Consider the following 19,271-nt stretch of genomic DNA (forward strand, 5'->3'; position numbering starts at 1 on the left):
TGAGGTTGAAATTTCAAAAAAGATATTTTGAAATATTATTCAGATGAATAATATTTTTTCTAATAATGTAAAAATTCAAGCAGCCATTACAGTTTATTTGCAAAAATTGTGACTAAAGTTTGGAATTGAGTTTTTTATAGGTAGGCATTGTGGTGGTACTGGTAGAGTAGGGTTAGAAAGGCTTGACTTCATGATGTGATCCTGGTGTTTTGATTTGTGGCCTAGCCATGACATGTAAACTTCATTTAGTTGCATTACAATAAAGAGGGAAATGTGATTTCAGTGACAGGTGTGTTTTAAAGTATTGGATAATAAGGACCAAAAGAAAGAATTAAGCTAAACAGTCTGTTGTCCCTCTTGGCAGTAGGGAAGGCTGTCTAGTTTTTATGCAGCTATGTGTTTGAATCAATTCTTACAAAAAAACTTAGTTAATTGATTTAGAATTCTAATTATTTTTATGCCAAGGAAATTGTGATTGGAATATCCTGGATATTACTTTTACAATTGTGCTCTAAGTTGTTTTACGTGGTGGCTTATATATCTGGAGCTCCAGACTTCTTTTGGAGTGGCTTCCAGACCAGAGTGCTCTGTGTTGGGATCCTGAGGAACACTTGAGGACTTGCAGCAAAAGAACTTTTGCCTTTTGGTTCAGATTAGTCCTGTGTTACTACAACAGACAATTCTGGAGGCATGAATTAAATCTTCTTGTCTTGCTAGACTATCTCACTCTGTATATACAATGCTTTGAAACTGTAATTGCAGATTTTTTCACTGTACAAGTAACAATTTAATGCTTAAGTTTAGAAAAATGATGTTTAAAAGCTTGCTTTGTCATTTTGTTCAATGATATTATAGCATATTATATCCAATATCATATATATGAAAAAGCAGTGTTCTAGAAAAAGTTATGCTAGAAATTGAAAGTGGACATAGGTAGGATTGATGGACTAAGTCTGAAAGTGAGGCGTGCATCAAAAGACTTTACAAAAGCACATTGACCATGAAGTTTGCAAATGTGTTACTGGGTGTAGAGTCTTTGTGTGACATGGATGAAAATGGGACACATGCTTAGGGATTTTTTTGGTTGGTTGGTTTGTTGTTGGTTTTTTTGTTTGGGATTTTTTGTTAGTTTTCTTGCTGTTGTTTTGTTGGTGAGGGTTTTTTTTGTTTGGTTTGGGTTTTTTATGTTAAAATAGATTTCAGGCGTTTTGTAAAGTTGGTTTTGATAGCCTATTAGCAACTACCTTAGTCTAAACATTTGGGCTGGTGAATTAACTGCCAAGCTGGAGTACAAGGCAAAACAAAGTCGTGATTATTTTATTAAATTGAAACCTATGACAGTTGGAATATCTGGTGGTTCTGTTGCCTGCTTTTTCATCATCAGCAGTTTCATGCCTAATGATGTGAATAATGATGGAATGACAGTGGTGAAGGCTGTTGTATTTTTTGCCAATCTAATAAAAGTGCTTAGAGCTTTTGCAGGTCTAAACCTCTGTTTCAAGGAACCAGGATTGGGAGTGAACTCAAACTTAGGAAATGTGAAAAGGATGGCCAGATACTTATTCAGTATTCATCCATTTGGTCTTGTTGATGTACACGACTGCTGAATCTGGTTAAAAACTGAGTAGGCATAGCATTTGGTTGGTAACTGTTCAATGCATTTATCAGAAGTCAGGAGGAAGATGGACATTGTTTTTGAGTACTAAGCAAATCTGAAACTCATGTTTGCTTTATGGTCATCTCTTCCTTTTCCACTTGCCTAAGCTCAGTTCTCCTGTGTGTCTGTCTGTCTATCTAATCTATCTACCATAAGACCGAATGTGTTGCCCTGTCATTCTTCTATTTAATATTTGAGAGAGGATGTTTTGAAGAAAAATTAGCAAGAGTTGAAACTATCTAACAGTGTAGATGTAGCTTATAGCAGTGATTCAGTGATTTTTTTTATAGGTGGTGTCCTAGATTAGTTTTCTTTCCTTATATTGTCGTGATTTATGTAAACACTTCTGCTGTGTGTAAGTCTTGTGTATCTCTAGAACAGTGTGTCACGGTTAACACTTTTAGTTTGTCTGGGTCTAATTGTTCAGTAGGGTTTTAGGCAATCCACGTGTCCCTTACAAGGTTGGATAGGTCCTGTTTGAGAACAGTATAGGCAGCAGTCCTGCCATGGCAGGTCGCTGTTTGTGCTGTAGGTATTGGAATGCTCCCACAGTTGGTATCAAAGGCTCATAAGGTGTTTCTAGGTGCTGATGGTTCTCCTGACATAATTTGTCCAGATCCATTTTTGTGCTGATGCATGTGTCTTCTGTCAAGCTGTTTTTCAGTTTTATTTTCTTATATAAAGTGCTGAAATGTTGTTAGGTGAAGCTGGCTTTCATTCTCCCTCGAGACAGAGACCGTGCTGGACTCCAGTGAGCTTTATTTAGAATGGTTATTAGGTTTCCTTTGAGAAGAAAGAACAGAAATTCTGTGATGCAATGTTCCTGAGCCACATAGAATGTACTATCTTGTATGATAAGAGTAGCTACAATCTAAAATTAGTGAGCTTGTGTGTAGTAAAAAGGAGTTCCTTATGATGAATCATGCCTGATTTACAGGCTGTTTCCAGGCCTTTAATTGATTTGCAGAATCGAACGTGTTTCAGTGTTACTGTCATTGCTTATCTGAATACTATGTGTCACAAATGTTATTTAATGTAACAAGAGAATGTGTTCAGGTAGCTTGTTTACTTGCCTTTTGCTTTTCCAGGAGTTGTTTTGAGCTACTGCTTTCAGTTCCTGAAAGTGAATTGCCACATGAGGTGTGGTTAGGATTCCATCAATCCATTCAGGTAAGTGTTCTGAATTTCTTTTTTCCAATTTACATATTTAAAAAAAAAAGGCTGCATTTGTATTCCTTCTCTTCTACCCTTCCCCACATGAGGTGTGGTTAGGATTCCATCAATCCATTCAGGTAAGTGTTCTGAATTTCTTTTTTCCAATTTACATATTTAAAAAAAAAAGGCTGCATTTGTATTCCTTCTCTTCTACCCTTCCCCTGAGTTCCATTTGTCCTGCATTGCTGTTACCTAGGCAGCAAGAATTTCTGAGCAGCAAAAGACTAACTGCGGCAACTGCATTGGGAGTCTTAAGGCCCAACAGCATATTTATAACCACACAGTTGATGGCAACTTAAGCAAGAGAACCTTAGGAAGTCTTGATCTAATGATTTGTGTGAGAGACAGAGTTAAATGAAGTGATTTAACAGCTCTGAAGCATTACTTTGATGATAACAGAGGTGTTGTGGAGGTCTGAGTGGCAGGTAAATGTCTACCTGATTTGAGAGGGCTGGAAATGGTAGGACAGGTCTTTAGTCCAGGTGGTTCTTAGAAGTGTTTCTTTGGAGGTGGTGCTAAAATAAGTTCATACTACTACATTCCTACACTCAAATCAAGATGGCTAATGTAGAATGTGTAGGAAGAAGAGATGTTTTCTGGGTTTTAGTCTGGAGGTAGTACCTAGGTGTCTGCAAGAACTGGCGTTCCTCATGGAGGTGAAAGACAGGAGTGGTATTGCTGTATTCATATTGATGGGCCCTTCCAGGACCAGGGACTTCTCTGTTCCTGCTGTTGCCTGTTCTGGCTTTAACTGACTGGTAAAGTTGGAAGCTAATCTCAGTTATAAGTTACTGAAGTGAAGACTTTGGCAGGAAATAGTTGGAAGTGAATTTAGACCTTGCAGCTGTCTTTATCACAAGACCTTATACTCATTTGACTGGGGATTTACTCAGTCTCTGGGGCTTCAGTACTGCTGCATTTGCTCTGAAGATGCTAGTTCTGAGCTTCTACTTTTGTTTTGCCTGCAGTCAAGGAAACAGGAGGTGTGAAAACTTTTCAGTAGACTGAAGATGAATAAACCTGTCACTTTAACCTGAGAGAAGCAATCTAGTAGAGCTTTGCTGTCCTGCTAGTAGTGGAAGAGACAGAGATAGTCTGTGCTTGCGTGATTCCAGGTGTGGAGAAAATTCCTTTTCCTGAAATACCATGGAATACTTATTATCATGGGAACCCTAAAAACAGTTGGGTGTGGCATGTAACTGGTAATAGAAAGAAATGCAGTAGGTAGAGTTTAAATCCTGTGGCCTTAGTGGTGTCAAGGATTTGTCCTTTATTTTGAGTGCGTAAGTCCTGTGACTTCTTTAGCAACTGCAACAGAGCACAATGGACATTGCAGCACTCCACAGCCAGGTTTGAAGGTGTATCAGTTTGTTTTGACAATGCCCAGCTATGCCGTCTGTTTGGCTATTGGCCAAAGGCTGGGTCTGTGCTCTCAACCTGTTCGTTTGTGGGGATGCCACAGATAAGAGTGGTCAGCCACAGTTTCATCTTTTGTATTAGGACTGGTGCAAGACATTGAAACTTATTGTTTCCAAAGTAGCTCTTCTTTAATTTACTAATACAGTCAGTGTAGGGTAAAGAGGAGTGAATCAGAATCACAGAGTATTAGGTTGAAAGTACCTCAAGGACACCTTTGTCCAGCCTTTCTTGGACAAAGGCGGGGTCTAGACGAGATAGCCCATCACCCTGCCCAGCTAAATCTTTAAATTGTCCAATGTTGGAGAATACACTACTTATGTGGGGAGATTATTCCACTGGCTGAATCTTCTCATTATGAAAAATTTTCCTTGGTTGTCCAATCAGAATTTCCCCAGGAGTAACTTGTACCCATTACCCCATGTCTTTTCCATGTGAATTCTTGTAAAAAGAGGATATCCGTCATTTTTTGTAGCTACCCGTTAAATACTGGAACATGGTGATAAGGTCTCCCTTAAGCCTTGTGATCTTATCATACACTAAAAGGCATATATATTTGTAACTGAGATGGCCTAGACATGAAACAAGATGTTCTCTTATATTCAGAATATGGGAGGGCATATACAGGCTTTTTTTCATTATAGCAGAGTTACAGTGCAGCTCTAAAAGTTGCTAGTTTTTAACTGGAGGGATCTGCAGGGAGAATTCTTGTTACCAAGTTTAGTAATTTCTATGATGTAACAAACCTGTGCATTTCTAGGATTTTGAAGCGAGTGATCGAACTTTGATACTTCTGTCGATAGAGAGCAGGTTTTTAGTCCGATGAGATGGCTCTATTTATGCTGAATACGTTGGAAGGGAACTGTTAAATTCCAGTGGTAGTGGTAGAACAGTGTGATGTCCCACTCTTAAGAGGGACAGAGCATCCAAGATTCATAAATGCTTGTGGCCTTAAGGATCTACAGAAGTCAGAGGATGCACAAAAACTCACCAAGTTTTATTAGTAAATTACATGCTCGGCATGGAAATTGGTATGTTAGTCCTTGACCTACAGTATAAGCACACAGCAGTGGAGGTTGGATAAAGGGCTAAGCTAAGAAGGAAGAGAGAGAACAAGAGAGAAAAAGAGATCACCAGTCCTGGTTCCAGTGTTGGTCCAGCTGATGGGATGTCCAGGATCCTGGAGCTCCCACCCAGGCTTATTTGGGGTACCTTTTCATAGATAGGCTTTCCTGCCCTGAAGACAGGTTTCTCACTTTGTATGCAAATTAGCTATGCAGTCATGTGCAGTCCAGTTTTTCAGACCCCTCTGAAAATGGGTCAGAGCTTCAGGGGTCTTGGGTGGTCTTGTTCCCCCTGCTCCATCCATCCCCACTTCTCAATCTCATTCCTGAACTTGTGCTGGATTGTATTGTGCTTATCTCCAGGAACAAGAACAAAGATGTTTTTCACAGAAAAGTACTGACCTATGTCCACATGGCCCCTTCTCCAGCTACATTTTGTTCTTTCTCACAGTGTGTTAGTACGAACAATCCTTGTGTGTTATTACCAGCAATCCTTGGTTAGGTCCTCAGCATCTTATTATTGATGTTTGAGACATACAGATGAGCCCTTATCTTCTGGGGTTCTGCAAAGAGTGGTGCAAGCTCAGATCTCTCATGTCAACTTTCAGAACTAGGGAAAATTTAAGATGTGCTGCTGCCAGGAGTAGTAATATATACTTGGCTTTTGTAGTGACTTTTTGAAGCTACGTCTTCCAGGTTTAGCATGCATCTAATGCTCCTCATCGTTCAGATAGTGAACTGGTTAAACATGGTGGTTTTCTGAAACCTTGCTGAAGAGGTTTGTGGACTTCCACAAACAGGTGTTTCTAATAAGACTTTGAAGTAGCACTCTGGCAGAAATATGAGAATGAGAACCCTTGTGCCCTGCCTGGGAATACAGTAGGAACCCACTTGTCACCACAGAAGGAGGACGTTAGTCATATGGAGGGCAATAGAGACCTTCAGATAGGAATCACTTACCAGCTGTCTTGTAGGTTTAAAGCCTGTGTGTGACCATGTTAATGTGCAGATCTCTCTCTGCATCCAGTAGGAAAGCACCTCAGAATAGTATGTTAGCACATGCCCAAGACTGATGGATATAAATGTGCTTATTGCTTTCCTAACAAAACGGATAAGTGTGGTTTCTGAGGACTATAACTCCTAATATGGGAGGTATTTTTCAGATCTGCCTGCAGTAATTATTGCTCTGTAACAATCTACGCAGATAATGGGAGTCAGTGAAACTTCAAATAAATTTTCATCCCAGGAATGTGAAAGGTGAGTGAGGGCTTGCATTTCAAAGCACCAAGCTGTGGGGACTGTCCTAGACCTGAAAGTGGAGTGTCACTGATGTCCAGCTTATATACAAAATGCTGGCAAAATCTTTATTTGGTGTCTGAACCTGTTTGTTCTGTTATCATAAATAACAGCAGTTATGTCCTGCAGTCACCCATGAGTAGTTTTCCTTATCCCTAAGCAAGATCAGAGGAAGCTTGGCAAAATGAAAACAAGATACGAGATTGTATGGCAGGAGTCTCAGCATGGATTTATAGTGGCAGCAAGCAAAGGGGTGCAGACACAAGTGGGGAAATGCTGTAAAATATGAGTGAAAGGATTGGGGCAGAATTACAACAGGGCTCTTGATACAAGTAAACTGTTAACCTGAGGGAGGAGCTCAGTGGAGAGGTACTGTGTGGATTGATATAATCTAGTCAGGTGAAGAAGGTAAAACTATGCATTCAAAGATGTCTTTAGTGGGAGTAGGGATGTGTCATTCTGGGTATTGAATGTGGGTTGTGGAACAGGGTTCCCTTCAAGCCTTAAAAAGAGCATCAATGCTTTATTTAGAAAAACTGAGTTTAGTGTGAGCATAAGCCAAAAAATTTTGTGAAGCTGTGGTAGATGCTGATCACTTTAAACTGTCAGGACTGAAAAGTCCTGATGTCTTCAGTAAACTGTTTCAAGGCTTGTCTTTTCTTTTGAACTTTGTCCATAGGCTCTTACTGTATTATTCTTTCCTAACTTCATCTAGAATGAGATGTTTTATGTCCTGCTCTTTAGAACCTGTTTATGGTGTTGTCCTAACTTAATGAGATACGTATACGTAAATGTTGCATTAGATTTCTTCAAAGACTTTTGATGTATTCATAATAGATTTTTGCAAATATTCCCATTAATATTAGCTTTATATTCTTCAGCAGGTCCAATGAGGTTCAGCTAAGCACTGTAATGGAAGGGTTGTGTACTGACAATAGTTAGTTATTTATGCTACGTGTGTTGGTGAATTTTATATTTGGTATTTTGGTATTGACACCCTGAATCTCAAGCACAGTGCTGACGCAGCAAATCAGTTTGCTTGTATCAAAAGCCCCTTCTTTCTCACCTTTTAACGTACTTTCAGCCCTTAATACAGAGTTACTGAAATGTGAATGATCCTCATAATTGGACTGGGCTCTGCTGGCTGTGTACTACGTCCTGAAGCCCTCAGATTAGGGAACAGTTGCTATTGGGAAGACATTGTTTACGTTGGATGTCTGGATTACTGAATATCATAATCTGAGGGACAGTGGTATTTTCAGTAGCAGTACCTCACCTGTGTCCAGATTGTATGATTTTTAAAAAAATTTTTTTCTCAGCCATGTCATTCCAGTAGTGATGGCAATAAGTGGGCTGCTCTGGCTGTTTCTGAGGCTGCGGCTTCTAGCTTCTCAGTGCTTTGATTGGTAGTTCCATCCCTTTCTAGGGTATAACACCCATGTTGAATACCTTTGCAGAGCTCAGTAAAGCTCATTGAGTTCAGTCTTCCAGGTGAAGTTTGAACACATAGGCTCTTAAATGCTGATGGGTTTTTGGAGTTAGTCTTTGACCTGCTCTACGCTTGAGACTGAGAGAGGTTAATGCTGTAACGTTAGTGTGAGGGAAGAGAATGCATACTGGATGCTCTGGCAACCTGTTGTGTTGAAAAGACTTAATGCTGTGTGACATGTAGTTGGGAAAGGCCTAAAGTAGAGGTTGTTAAAATGGGCTTCTATTGATTTTTTAGAAGAGATCCAGTATCTCTTCTAAATGCACACCTGTAGCTGTTTTCTTAATCATTCTCAAGACTGAAGATAAAATAATATCTATAGACTTCCCATAGGAAGTAACTGCCAGTTACAGAAACTGGGCTGTAGTTACATATTTCATGGATGCAAAGTTAGAGCAGTTTGTTGTTTTTCAGTGATGTTTTTAAAGCTGTCCTGAGGCTACAACTTGAGTATCTTTTGGCAGTAGCATTGTATTAAGCATTGTGTGTCATTCACCTGGCTGGTTCTATTGGCATGCCATTTAGCTCAGTGTAAACTGGGGAATTGATCATGCTTTAATTTTAAAAAGCAAAACAAAACAAAAAAACCCCCACTTCTTCCCTGAGGGTCTTTGTGATGAGTTTTGTTCACTGTTCCAGCTTGCACTGGAAGCAAAGACTTGAGAGGAGGAACAGCTGTGTGAGCCTAAGGATTGCTTAAGTGATGTTCTCAAACGCTTAAACACAGCCTGAAACCTTTGTGTGTCAATCTCTCAGTGCTGTTAGCTAAGAGCAGTTTGAGTTCTGGTCAAGAGCATGTGAAGTCACTTGCATCTTTAGGGTCCAGCTAAATTAAATTACTTTTAGCTTTGTGAGTAACATTTCAGGCTCAAAGCCAGAAATCAGTCATTGCAAGCAGCCTAGTTGGCTATCTTTGCATCTGCCAATTAGCACTAGCTCCTCTACCAATACCAACACCTGATTTTTGAGGTAGTCTTACCAATAACTCACTCACTAGTTTTACTTTCTTTCTAATCATTTTTAGAAGTAGTGTGATCTTTAATGATTTCAGTTAGCAGGTTGCTATGAACTAACAGCTGGAACACAGTTACAACAGTTATCTAAAAATGAAATTAACTTTGGGGCAATATCTACAGAAAATCTTTGGTACTGCTATGGATGATGAGATTGTTAAAGTTATCAAAACTGCTTGATTGTTGCATTCAGCTATGAGACTTCTAATTTTATGGTTCTTAGAAGGTGGAAGTCTGCACTATAGTTCTGCATTTGGAAAGAACTCCTAATGTGTGCTCTTTTGCTCACTTCTGGTGTTGGTTTGTTTTTTTTCTTGCAGTTGCAAAAATACTCATGGTAGGGCAGAAGCACTGACTTCCACAAAGCGTGCTTTCAGACGTAGTGAAATTTCAGTGTGTTGAATCTGCGACTCTCTGAAGGTTTCTGTTGTGGCAGAGTCATGAGGTCACTGGAAGAAAGCTCAGTTACTTTCTGAGCGAAGAGTGCTGATTCACCTCTTCACTCAGAGTAAGAGGGCTTTCTTAAATCAGGGTGCTCAGGATCCTGCCCCACCAAATGCTGTCTTTAAGAAATGGAAAATGCACAAACTGTCATTAGTCCTTTAAAAATGAGAATGTTTACGTATGGAAACACTTCCCGCACACACACAGAATTTCACGACTCCCTCGCTGGACAGCTCCAACTAACTTCTGGCAATATAGTGAAGATGAAGACAGCTCTAAGATTTTCCTTTTCACCCTCTCTTCTAAAGGTGGTGGTCTTTGCTGGACATGCATCACTGTGGCAAATGAATTGTACAGGACAGTTGCAAACTAGGTGTTGTACTGCAGTGGAATTTCAAAAGTTTTCAGGAATCTCTTGATTATGCTCTGTTCGAGACTGTTCAACATAGCTAGCCTTGTTTGCAGTAAGAGCTCACTGTTGACCTACACTTAAATGACAGACCCTAGAGACCTGTGATGCCAGACTGGAACCTAGCCACCAACCTGTTCTGATGCTTGGGGTTGTACTATATGCAGCACTTGCATTTGCATGTGTTGAGCTTCACTGAGTACCTGTCAGCGATGTTCTGCAGCCTGTTGAATGTCTTAATGGCTGCCTGCCCAACAGTGTCAGCTGCTCTCCAGGTTCTGTCTCACCTCTGGGCTGGCAGAGAATGAATGTGCTTTGTCCCATTATTCAGACAATAAATGTGTTAAAAATACCAGCTCACTGTTGACCCTGAGAAGTGCTAGTGGGAGACAGCTGCCAGTTGGGTTTTGTAGTTTGTCACAAGCCTTTCAAGTCTGGCTTTTGAGCTAGTGTTTTCACCTGTATTTTGTCCACTTTTCCTTATTTTAACAATTTGGTTTCAAAGATACTATGGGAGATTGTCAGAAGCCTTGCCAAGTATGACTTATGTCATCTGTAGCTTGTTATCACAGAAGGTAGTCAGATTGCTGGATGTAGTTTCCAGGAGAATTTGTCCCATGTTCTTTCTCGGGACAGGCTGACTGGCCTGTAGTTCCCCAGGATTTCTTACTCTTGGTGATTTCTTCAAGTTGCTAGAAAGCTTTCCCCAGTGACTATGACCTTACAGAGCCTTGTACTGGACTTGCAGTGATATCCATAATGTCCATCTACATCCTTGGCTTCTGTTTGATACCATGGATGCTAATGTGATTAAGATGTTCTCTAGCATGCTGGTTCATGCCTCTTCCCCACGTCCAGCTCTGCCCCTGTTGACAGGGACCAGGAAGGCCAGAGTGCATACCTTGACAGGAAAACTTGAGGCAAAGTTATGGAGTACCTCAGCCTCCCCAGTGTCTTCTGTTACTCGATGTCCTGTTTAGCTCTTCTCAAGCTTTTATTGGTCCATCCTTTTGTCGGCCAAGTGAAGAAAACCGGAGAGATCCACGTGTCTGTCAGCTTGGCCTCTAGAGCTTTGTGTTTCCTCAGAGTGTGGTATGATTTGTGTCCAGGTGTGCGAGCAGCAAGTGATAATAGTCTTAGAGCAAGCCTCGACAACTTCTCTGCAATATCCCACATCCAAGTCCCTGTCAAACACCAAACTTTACAAGACATGGAGGCTAATTGTGAAGATTAGCTGAAGATTGTGAATGTGTAGAAAGGACTTTAACAATGACAGCTGATAGCTTGGTTTGTTTCCTTTCTCCTTTCCCCTTTGGCCTATTACAGTAAAGACTGGTTATAGCTGGAAATGCTGTTTATTTGAAGGTGAGTCTGGACATTATGTTACTTTAATGTCCTGACTAGCATAGGAAGATTGGCCTAGCTATGGAATACAGTAATACCCATTTCTAGCATCAGGGGTACATTTGGGTGCTACCTTATCAGCTTACACAGAAACACAGAAAATACGCCGTACTTTTACTTGACTTCCCTATGCTGCTTCTGAGATCTCCTCCAGATACTTAACACCTTGTGCTGCAGAACACTACCCAGTGTTCTTGCTGTCCCTCTAAAATTTCACAATTCATTGTGTGCTAGATGAACAAGCAGTAAGTTGTCTGCTATAATGAGCTTTGTAGGAGTGTCTACATCTTTTTGTGGTCCCGTTTGGATTGTTGGAATATTCACTTGGTATTTGCTGGGAATGATTCTCTTCTAACTTTGCCTGTATTCTCAGCTTAGTGAAAGAATGCCCTAAAGTTACGCACAGGCTCTCTAAAGAGGTTCATACACATAATTTTCTGCTGTAGAGGCTGACCGACTGTCCAGAGAACAAAATGGATCTGTACAAACTTGCTGCTGGACATAGAGTTCAGTGGTGCTCTAGTACTTGAGTTTATTACATACAATACACAAATATGCTATGGGGTACTTGGAGCAGACACATGTAATCAGGGAGTGAGGAGAGAACCCTGTGTTGACTATGCTTCACTTTAATTTGGGGTTTATTAAGTACCATATCTGATAGGATGGTTTCATAGATAATCCAGAGGAGTCCTTCAAGAAACTTGAGAGTTGTGGATCAATGTAAGTGAACCCTTCACTCTAAGAATGTAGTTTTCCTGTCATGAGTCTTTTACTGTGAATAAAACCTCATTCCTTAGTGGGGAGATACTTTGCCCAAGAATTAAAATTCAGGTTCTCTTGTGCAGAGATTCGTGCAGTACAGTTTGCTGCGGTATTAGAAAGGAAATAGACTATTGTGTAAAAATAGTGAAGATGGTCTGAAATGACATCTGATATTGGATATTGCACATCAGTATCTGGTTTATTAAAAGACATCTAATCGTTAAATGCAAAGATGCTCTTTCTTGTGAATGGTTAATGGAAAAATGTTGGTCATTTTCATAGCAGATTCCCTTGGCTGTAGAAGGTAACTCACAGACTTAAACATGTCTTGTGTGTTGCACTGTGGAAAGTGGTTCATTGGTGTCTTTTGATAGCCCATGATACAAAGTTCTTTGGTTATTCTCATATTTTTAGTGGTCATAGCACTAGCTCTATTTAATTCTGATAATTCAGAACACAGAATTGATTCCAGTATATCTGAAGGATACAACAGATGCTATCAAAAGTAAAGATCGTTAAAAATATGAACAGCTTGAAACTTAGCTCACCGGAACTAGGGGGCATTGCCCCATATTGAACTTAAGATCTGCTGTGAGAAGCATTTTTACTGAAGGTGTAGCCACAAATTGCTTACAGTTAGTTGGCTTTATTTGTCAGCATTAGGAAATTCTGAAAGGTGGTATTTTAGTTCTTTGAGTTCAAGTCATCCTACATCTGTTTTCCTACTAGGGACATGAAATGCCTTGAATTTGTTTGAAGTTGCTTTCTCTTCTGTGTTAGACTCTAGATTCTTCCCATGTGTAATGTCTTTTTTTAGTTCCTCCTTTAGTCCTCAGATTTCCAGAATTCAAAGTGGTAGGGCCCTGATCACTCTGAGCAGTGTGCTGTGTATAGAGGTTTCGTGAGTGAACTTCACCTGGAGGCCTGCTGATTGTGGAGAGTCTCTGGATGAGGCTTCACAGCAACAAATCTGTTAGGATCAGAAGCCCCTGGATCTTAGAGTAAATGCACTGGACATAGATTAGTTTCTAAGAAAATAGCATCTTCATATCCAGCAGAAGGATGTTTTCATCTTAATGATGAAATCTCTCATGGCATTCTCCAACTAGTGACTGATGTCTTTCATGATTCTCAAAATGAATTGACCGGCTCATCTTTAGTGTTAATACTAAATGTACAGTTTTAGACTCTTACCATTTTGTTACTTATTTTGAAAACTACTTTGTCTTCCTAGTTCTTCAATAGCATTATATGCTTTGTTACAAAATCATGCTTTGTCTTTTATACAATTCTTGGTTTTTGGTTTGTTTTTTTTTATATATACACACGTACATGGAGAAACGTAAAAATTGCAGAAGAGTTACAACTGCAGAATAAGCTTTTTGATTTAAGCCATTTCGGTCAACTCAGTAGTCTGAAATGGGAAAGTTTTGCTGTAGGATTAGAGAAGTGAAAGTACATGGAACTACTAAAATCCCAATGAAAACTTGTCAAAGCAGTAATGACTGAGAGGAATAGTGTGAAAGTATTAGAATATAGTGAAATATTAGGATAGATAATATAAAATTACATTGGCTTTATTTTTAGCTAAGACTTTTAATGACTTTTTTTTACATTTTATAGGATTCACATGATGCTTTACTGGAATTTGGGAATAACAACCTCCAGATATTGGTGGATATCACAAGGGAAGGGGTATGGAAAAATCCAGTTCTTCTTAAAATTCTATCCCAGCAACCAGTAGAAACTGAGGAAGGTAAGAGCGTGTTTTTAGAGATGATGTGTGGTTGTTCAGAAATTACTTGGTGCAGTTTTGGTGAGTAAGCAGTGATTTGAAGTCAGAAAAGAGTTGCATTTTAAATTGTACTGTGCAGTAGTATTCATATGTTGCTAAATAATAATTATTATGAAACTGTCTCACTGGCATTTTGAATAATACCACCAATGCATCTCTGCTTGGGCTGTACTATCCATCAATTTGAATATTTTGAAACTCCATTTAAGAATTATTTCTTTTTCCATCATAAAAATATAGAAATTTTTCTTCCTGAGGTGGTTTGTTTCTCATAACTGTGCTTTTAAATGTTTTCCTGAATGCTTTACAGGGAGGAATTGAGTATGTCCACACTTTTCAGAGGCTTAAAAGATTCATGTGGGACGGCAGTGTGGAGTATTATTAACTCTAGGCTGGGAAGCACTTTGTGTTTAGACTATGGAAATAAGATCTTGAATCAGAAACTTTTGGGAGGTGAGGAAAAGAAGGTGCTAGTGTCACTTTATGTAATATAGTCTTTCTAATGTCTTCTGTTAAATTCTTCCTTTACTCTGAATTTTTTTCCCATTTGTGCTACCATTAAGTGCTTGTAGGTATTTTATGTCTTTCATTAACAGTGCACTAGACTGCAGTTTACCTCCGGTAGTCTAAAGTTAAAAATAATATAGAAGGGAAGAAGAGTTTAAAATATTGTCTTAAAAATTAAAGGAGAACAAAAAGATACTGGAATTCCATCCATGGAACTGAATGGCATTAACAGCCTCCATAGGCAGGAGGATATGGCAGGCTGGATTTGGGTGCACCTACAAACCCAGTAAACATTTGAACTGTTGTTGTGGTTTAAACTCAGCTGGAAACATTAAGCCCCATTCAGCTCCCTTTTCCCCCATCCCTCTGGTGAGAGGGAGACAAAGGCAGAGTTGAAATAAGAACTTGAAAACAGCAATGAGATAAGAAAATGAACAGTGACAACAACAATACCAATACCAACAGTTTATAAAAGAAGGTGATTACATGCAAAAATGCTGTCTAAGAAACTCAGCAGGACCAAAGACCACACCACTGCACCTCTCAAGACAATTAAAAAGACAGTGTCAGCACACCTTATGTCTTTTCCCCAAGCCCCAGACAATGAAAAAAGAAACAATGGTGGACAAATTATCCTCACTCATATTCCTTTCCCAAGCCTGAGACAATGAAAACAGTGATGGACAAACCTGTCTGGCAGGACTGGAGCCATCCCACCATTCCATTTCCTTTCTTCCCCTGGAAGAAAGGAACAAGAGTGGTGGTGGTTCCTCTGCATGTTCCCTTTTTCCTCCCCCCAAAGCCATGCCCCCTTCTTCCCAGAAGTGAGAATCCTTTACTTTTGCACCCCAGTGATGAAGTGGGAGTAATAGAATAATAGCCTAGACTCATATGGTTCCAGGCTCTGCCCACCTCTCATCCTTGGCCAGAGAAACTAAGACAACTGCAAACAGCATTTAATCCCATCTCCAGCAGATCTTGAAAAGAATTGCATTCCATACTAACATCTTGCCTTGGAGTTTTTCATTGGAAGTGGTGGTAGGCCATCCAGTTGAACAGTTACTGCTCTAAGTGTATTTCTGCTTAAAAGGACTTCCATTTCAAAATTGGCCCATATTCCTGGAAACCTCCATCTGTTGAAGAGTTCCTTACTTGAAAAGTTGTGTACCAGGAAGGGTTAAGGGTTAGCTGGCTTTGCAAACTCCCTTTACAGGTGGCAGGCCAAGAGCTGTTCTGTAGGACTGGAGTGAATTCCAGTAGGATTGATGTCCTTATATGCATCTGTGTGGACTCCATTATAGATTAATTTGCTTCTTACCCATGTGGCTCATTTTAGCAGCACCTATATTATTGATTGCTGCTATGCATTTTTGTTTCAGCGTGGAATGACCTTTGATATAGGTCAGACTGCTTGTTGACTTCATCAGGAATAGGACAGAATAGTTTAAGTGCTTTGGCTTTAAATTTAGTTTGAAGTTTTTGCTGACAAACTGATTGTTTGACACATCTCTGACCGTGCTGAATTGGGCAGTATGTAGGTGTCCATTTCTGAGATCACTTGGCAACCTGAAACTATTGATTTCTTAGAGGTCATTATTTTGTACATATTTGTCTATTTAGCTAGATCTGAATAGATGCTCAGAAGAGTCGTCCTCATCCTCATTGGATGCAAGCAAAGGCAACAGGATACCTTTACCCATTGCTGGTTGTTCAGGGTGGCAGCGGTGAGGTCAACAAGAAGGGCACCAGGGTAATTAAAAGGAACTTCAAGGGTCTGGTTCAGTTGGTTGATGGGGCAGAAGTGCAGGTGGTGTTCTGTGGATACAATATTGCTGCTAGCAAGAATTTTTCTTGCTTCTTTCTAGTCCCGTGAGATACTTTTCTCCCTCACCGAAGATAATAGCAGAGTTCTATAAACTATGAACACCTGCGACCTTGCAGAGCTTTGTTTATGGTACAGTAGAAAAATATTTTGACAGTGGATGTTTTAGGATTTTAGCCAATCGCCCCAGGGGGTGGCTGATCCTTTGTCCAATTAGACTATGAAGAAAACTGTCTATAAAAGAGTTTGTAAAATAATTAAATAAATCAATCTTGCTGCACAATTCCTGCCTGCTGGGTCTCTCTCCTCCTCCCTGCCACTGCGGGATATTGTAATAGTGTTCTGCTTGGTTTCTTTAGTAGCAGAGATGAATTATGAAAGCAACAGGAGAACCCATGTTATCCATGAATGGCTTAAGGGCTGGTGCCATCAGCAGAATTTTGGGTGTTTTGATCATGGAGCAAGTTTTATGCTGCCTGGCCTGCTAGAATCGGATGAGCTCCATCTATAACAAGGGCAAAAGGATTCTAGTCCATGAGTTGGCAGGGCTGACTGAGAGGGCTTTAAACTAAGTTTGAAGGGAGAACAGGATGAAACCAGGCTCTCCAGAGATGAGCCCAAGTGTGGTAAGCCAGAGTCAGGGTTGAATCAGCAGCACTGCTAAAGTGCATGTACACTAATGCATGCGGCATGGGTTTTGGAGGTTGGGATAATTTTCTTTCAGGTAATTTTCTCCTATTTGTTGCCTAAGAGATGGTAATGAGGATACTTACGAGAGACAAAAGAAGTGGCCAAGGTGAGGGGAAGGGTGCAGCTGGCTACAGTCTCTTAGCTCAGGGGCTTTCTCTTGGGAAGTGTGGAGATACCTTGAGATTTTGGCTGAGAGGTGAGGGACTGAGTTCAGCTCTTAGCTTTCTCTTGCTCTCGGAACTGGAGGAGACAGTACTGTTGCTGCTGTGGGGAGAATTTGCTGCCACCGTGGAGTTTTGTCCTTTACTACTACTTCCTTACTGTGGGTGAGGCTTTGCTCCTAAGAGCAGCTGTTGAACTGGGACCTTATTAACACCCGATCTCACTGGAAAGGACCCTCACCATCTACTCAGGCGCTTCAGGGGAAAACCTGGGACCCTGACACCCTCCCCAGCCCTCCAAGGGAGCATCTCCCGGCTTTTTGCAGGAGCCCGGCTGCCGCTGTCCAGCCTTGCTGTTTTCTGCTGCTACTTCAGGGTTTTTGTGTCCGCCGGATCCCCTCTGGCTCCTGCTATGGCCACGGAGTTTCTGCTACATTTTGTTTGCCATCCCGGAGTCCACTCGCCTCTGCCATTCCAGCCTGCTGCTCCGAAATCCCTGCTACAGCCTGTCTCGCCATCCGGAGGGGCACTGGGATCAGCTGCCCCTGTGGGTTTGCAAAGGAAGCCTCTTTTTCATCTCTTCTGCCAGCTCACCTGCCATTACTGCATGGAGAGAGATGACGAAGCTTGCGCCACAGCGCCCCCTGCAGCCGCGGGGGAGCCATCACGCCTGCCCAACCTGGCCGGGAGCAAACAGCGCCCCTGCCGGCTGTGACCGTAACTACACCGAAGGGAAAAGCGCTTGACTGCTGAGAGAAGGTTGCTACTGGGTGTCTGTTTCTGTTTGTTGTTGCTGCTGTTGTTGCTTGTTTGCCTTGTTATACATACATATACACACACACATATACACACTACTAAAACATTTCATTCCTTTTCCCATATCTTTGCCTGAAAGCCCCATAATTTCAAGGTTATAATAGTTTGGAGGGAAGGGGGTCATATTTTCCATTCCAGGGGAGGTTACTGCCTTCCTTGGCAGACACCTGTCCTTTAAACCAGGACAATGGGTAACAAACAAAAGGAGCTGGAAGCCATGGTACAGAAGGAGAGCTTTGATGTAGTTGCCATCATGGAAATGTGGTGAGATGACTTGCATGACAGGAGCGCTGCAATGGTTGGCTACAAGCTCCTCAGAAGAGACAGGGGAGGGAGAAGAGGTGGAGAGGTGGCCCTGTATATTAGGGAGGCTCTTGACAGTAAGATCAAGTGCCTATGGGAAGAATCAGGGAAGGCCAACAAGGCTGACATCCTAGTGGGAGTCTAGTCTGTTATAGACCACCCAGCCAGGATGAAGAGGTAGATTTACTGTTCTACAAGCAGCTGGAGGATGTTTCAAGATGACCAGCCCCTGTTCTTGTATGAGACTTTAACCTGCCAGATATCTGCTGGGAACTCAACACAGCAGAGGAGAGGCAGTTTAGGAGGTTCTTAGAGTGTATGGAGGATAGCTCCTTATCAGAGCTGGTGAGCAAGCCTGCTAGGGATGGAGTTCCACTAGATCTGCTGTTTACAGAGAAGGGCTGGTGGGAGATGTTGTGGTTGGAGGCCGTTTGGGGTACAGTGACCATGAAATAAGAGTTCTCAATATTTGGTGAAATGAGGACGGGCATTAACAAAACTTCTGCTCTGGACTTCTGGAGGGTGGACTTTGGCCTGTTTGAGAGACTGATTCAGAGAGTACCTTGGGAAACAACCCTTAAAAACAAGGGGTCCAGGAAGGATGGACATCCTTCAAGAAGGAAATCTTGAAGGTGCAGGAGCAGACTGTATCCCTATATGCCAAAAAATGAGCTGGTGAGGAAGACAACTGACCTGAATGGGCAAGGAGCTTTTGAAGGAACTAAGGGGAAAAAGAGGGTGTATCACCTTTGGAAAGAGAGGCAGATAATTCAGGAAATGTTTAAGGATGTTGCTAGGTCATGTAGGAAGAAAATTAGACAGGCAAAAGCCCAATTAGAATTTAATCTGGCTACTTCTGTGAAGGATAATAAAAAATGTTTTTATACATACATTAATGGCACAAGGAGGGGCAAGGACAACCTCCATTCTTTATTGGATGCGGGGGGAATATAGTAACGAAAGATGAGGAAAAGGCTGAGGTACTTAACTCCTTTTTTCCCTCAG

The 19,271-nt window shown here is 41.0% G+C and overlaps 1 protein-coding gene across 1 annotated transcript in view; it reads left to right on the forward strand.

Annotated features, from left to right (window-relative positions):
* RLF (RLF zinc finger) overlaps window positions 1–19,271 on the forward strand; it is a 60,730-nt gene that overhangs the window by 8,916 nt on the left and 32,543 nt on the right. The window contains exons 3-4 of the mRNA XM_082296420.1: window positions 2,746–2,827; window positions 13,796–13,928. Coding sequence (XP_082152546.1) covers window positions 2,746–2,827; window positions 13,796–13,928 — 215 coding nt within the window. The remainder of the gene's footprint in view (window positions 1–2,745; window positions 2,828–13,795; window positions 13,929–19,271) is intronic.

This window comes from Coloeus monedula, assembly GCF_965178545.1.
Source record: "Coloeus monedula genome assembly, chromosome: 24".
NCBI classification, from domain to species: Eukaryota; Metazoa; Chordata; class Aves; order Passeriformes; family Corvidae; genus Coloeus; species Coloeus monedula.